General features: G+C 56.6%; 1 protein-coding gene across 1 annotated transcript in view; it reads right to left on the bottom strand.

The window, feature by feature from the left end:
* GALNT15 (polypeptide N-acetylgalactosaminyltransferase 15) overlaps nt 1-2,013 on the bottom strand; it is a 116,718-nt gene extending 114,705 nt beyond the window's left edge. The window contains exon 1 of the mRNA XM_010856752.1: nt 1,889-2,013. Coding sequence (XP_010855054.1) covers nt 1,889-2,013 — 125 coding nt within the window. The remainder of the gene's footprint in view (nt 1-1,888) is intronic.
* Between the last annotated feature and the right edge of the window lie 269 nt (nt 2,014-2,282).

Here is a 2,282-nt window from a genome sequence, read left to right on the forward strand (position 1 = left end):
GGCCTGGAATGCAGGGTCAGTCACAGATTTCACAGGCTTGGCCTCCGGTGCTTTGACGTGTGTGTATGTGTGTGTGTGCACGCGTGTGTCCTCCTGAATATCGGGTATAATCACTCACTGGGGTCACTCTGATTCATGACGCTGTAAAGCTGGGCACGCTCTGTAAGTGTGCCCCCAGGATGTTCAGCCAAGGCCCCTGCAGGCCACAGCCTGCAAGTGTGCCCCCAGGATGTTCAGCCAAGGCCCCTGCAGGCCACAGCCTGCAAGTGTGCCCCCAGGATATTCAGCCAAGGCCCCTGCAGGCCACAGCCGCCTCTGCAGTCTCTTTACTGTGGACGCGCAATGAACAGCTGTGGGGTGGGGGGCTGCTTGGAGGCTGTTCGCCTGGGCCTGGGTGTTCCTTCTAGGCCCAGTTTGTTGGATTCTTGCATCTCTGTTGCATCTGGGGTTTCTATAACTTCACCTAGTTTCTTTCCCACGTGTGATCGTTATGGTTCCTGGCCCAGCACAAAGCTGCCCACTGTGGCACGTGAGCTGTTGCCCTGCAAACCTCCCCAGAGGCACACGAATTGCTTTTGGGCCACGCCGTGCAAGGTACCAGATCTCCATTCCCCTGACCAGGGATCGAACCTGGGCCCTCAGTAGTGAAAGCCCAAAATCCCAGGAAATTCCCAAACATGGGCCCTTTTAAAGCAGGACAGAATTCCCCAAGGAAAGAATCCCTGTCCCCAAGAAAATGTACTAGTTCTAGAGATAAGGGAGAAAAAAAATCCTAAAATTTTGCTTGGGATCCTGAATATAAAATTCCTCCTTAGTGTCTTCTCCTTCCCGTTAAGGAAGAGTGTTTGGGGAAAGATGGACTTGGGCAGGAGGAGGGGAAGGGTGACCGGATCATTTCCACCAGCTCAGTCTCTGGAGCTCCCGCACAGCTTCCAGTCAGCACCGCGGCCCGAACACTCAGGCTGGCGTCTTGGGTGGATGTTGAGAGGGCCCTGGCCTGGAGGGGTGGCTTCAGGCACAGCTGCAGACTCAACACTCCCTGCCCCTCCTTACCTCACCCTGGTGCTGGGAGTCTTGGTGGGCAGAGACCGAAGAGCTGGGCATTTGGTGATAGTTTCAGGAAAACTGCAACCAAGGGTGTGTTTAAGACTTTTTTTTTATCATCTTTTGCAATCAAAGGATTACAAATGGAAATCATTTCTTAAAAACGCATGAATCACTACTACGGAGCTGTTAGCACTCTCCCTCTCACCTCCGAACAATGACCTTACGGACCATGGGCCGTCTCAGTCTCTGACGCAACTCTCACCCGCTTCCTCTCTCCCTGGACTGCTCTGGGCTGTCCTGAGCCCCCGTCCCAGCCCAGGCTGTGCCTGTGGGCCCTCACACCCTCCCGCCGGGCCCTCCGGAGTTCACGCTCCACCATCAGTGCCGCACCTTCTTCTCTGACCTTCCCTCAGCCCCTCGCCCTAACTCTGGAACTGGGTCCGCCTTGAGGGCCGCGTCTCCCCTTCAGCCCCACCAAGTGGAGCCGCTCTGTTCTCACCATTGCCCTCCCTGTCTCCCATCTCCACTTTCAAGCCATTTTCCATCCTTCCACGTGCCAACGTCCCAGCTCCCTTGAAGTTCATGCTTTCAAACCAGAGCACCCCAGCACATCTCTGGTCCCATCATCTAACAATCCCCAGGTGATCTCCTCTGACTTGTGGAAGTTTCTAGCCCCTGGCTCCCTCTTTCTTTCTGGCTCTGTAATCACAGTTTCAGGACCGATCCAGAGGACTCACCCCACCCTTGGCATTGCCAGTCTTTGACTCCTTCCTCTCCTTTGCACTTTTCCTCTGATGCATCCCCCCTGCCAGCCGTTCGCCCCCTTAGTCATCCTCCCGACCTTGACACCAGTGATGAAAACACCACCTTGGAAAACTTCCCGCTCTCTTCCTCAGATGGCCCGTCCTCGCCCAGCCCTGCTTCCCCGAGGAGACGTTCGGTTCCGAAGCCTATTTCCGTGTTCATCAGCGCCTTTAAGTCCCCGTGTCCCTCTTCCCCTCGAATTGCATCCTCTGAGCCATCATGACCCTCTCCGCCTGCCAGCCTCCGCCCACCGCCTATCCCCTCTCTCCCTGCCTTGTGCTCACCCGGCTAAACCCCAGCTCAGGTCAAGTCCACCCACCACCCATGCCACCCCCCTGCCCAAGTAGCAGCCCACCGCTGGAGCAGAACACACAGCTGTGCCACAGTTCCCGATGCCCACGAGTCTCGGGGGGCCTCCCTAGGACGGCCGT

Source organism: Bison bison, unplaced genomic scaffold (assembly GCF_000754665.1).
Source record: "Bison bison bison isolate TAMUID 2011002044 unplaced genomic scaffold, Bison_UMD1.0 scf7180017864374, whole genome shotgun sequence".
NCBI lineage: Eukaryota > Metazoa > Chordata > Mammalia > Artiodactyla > Bovidae > Bison > Bison bison.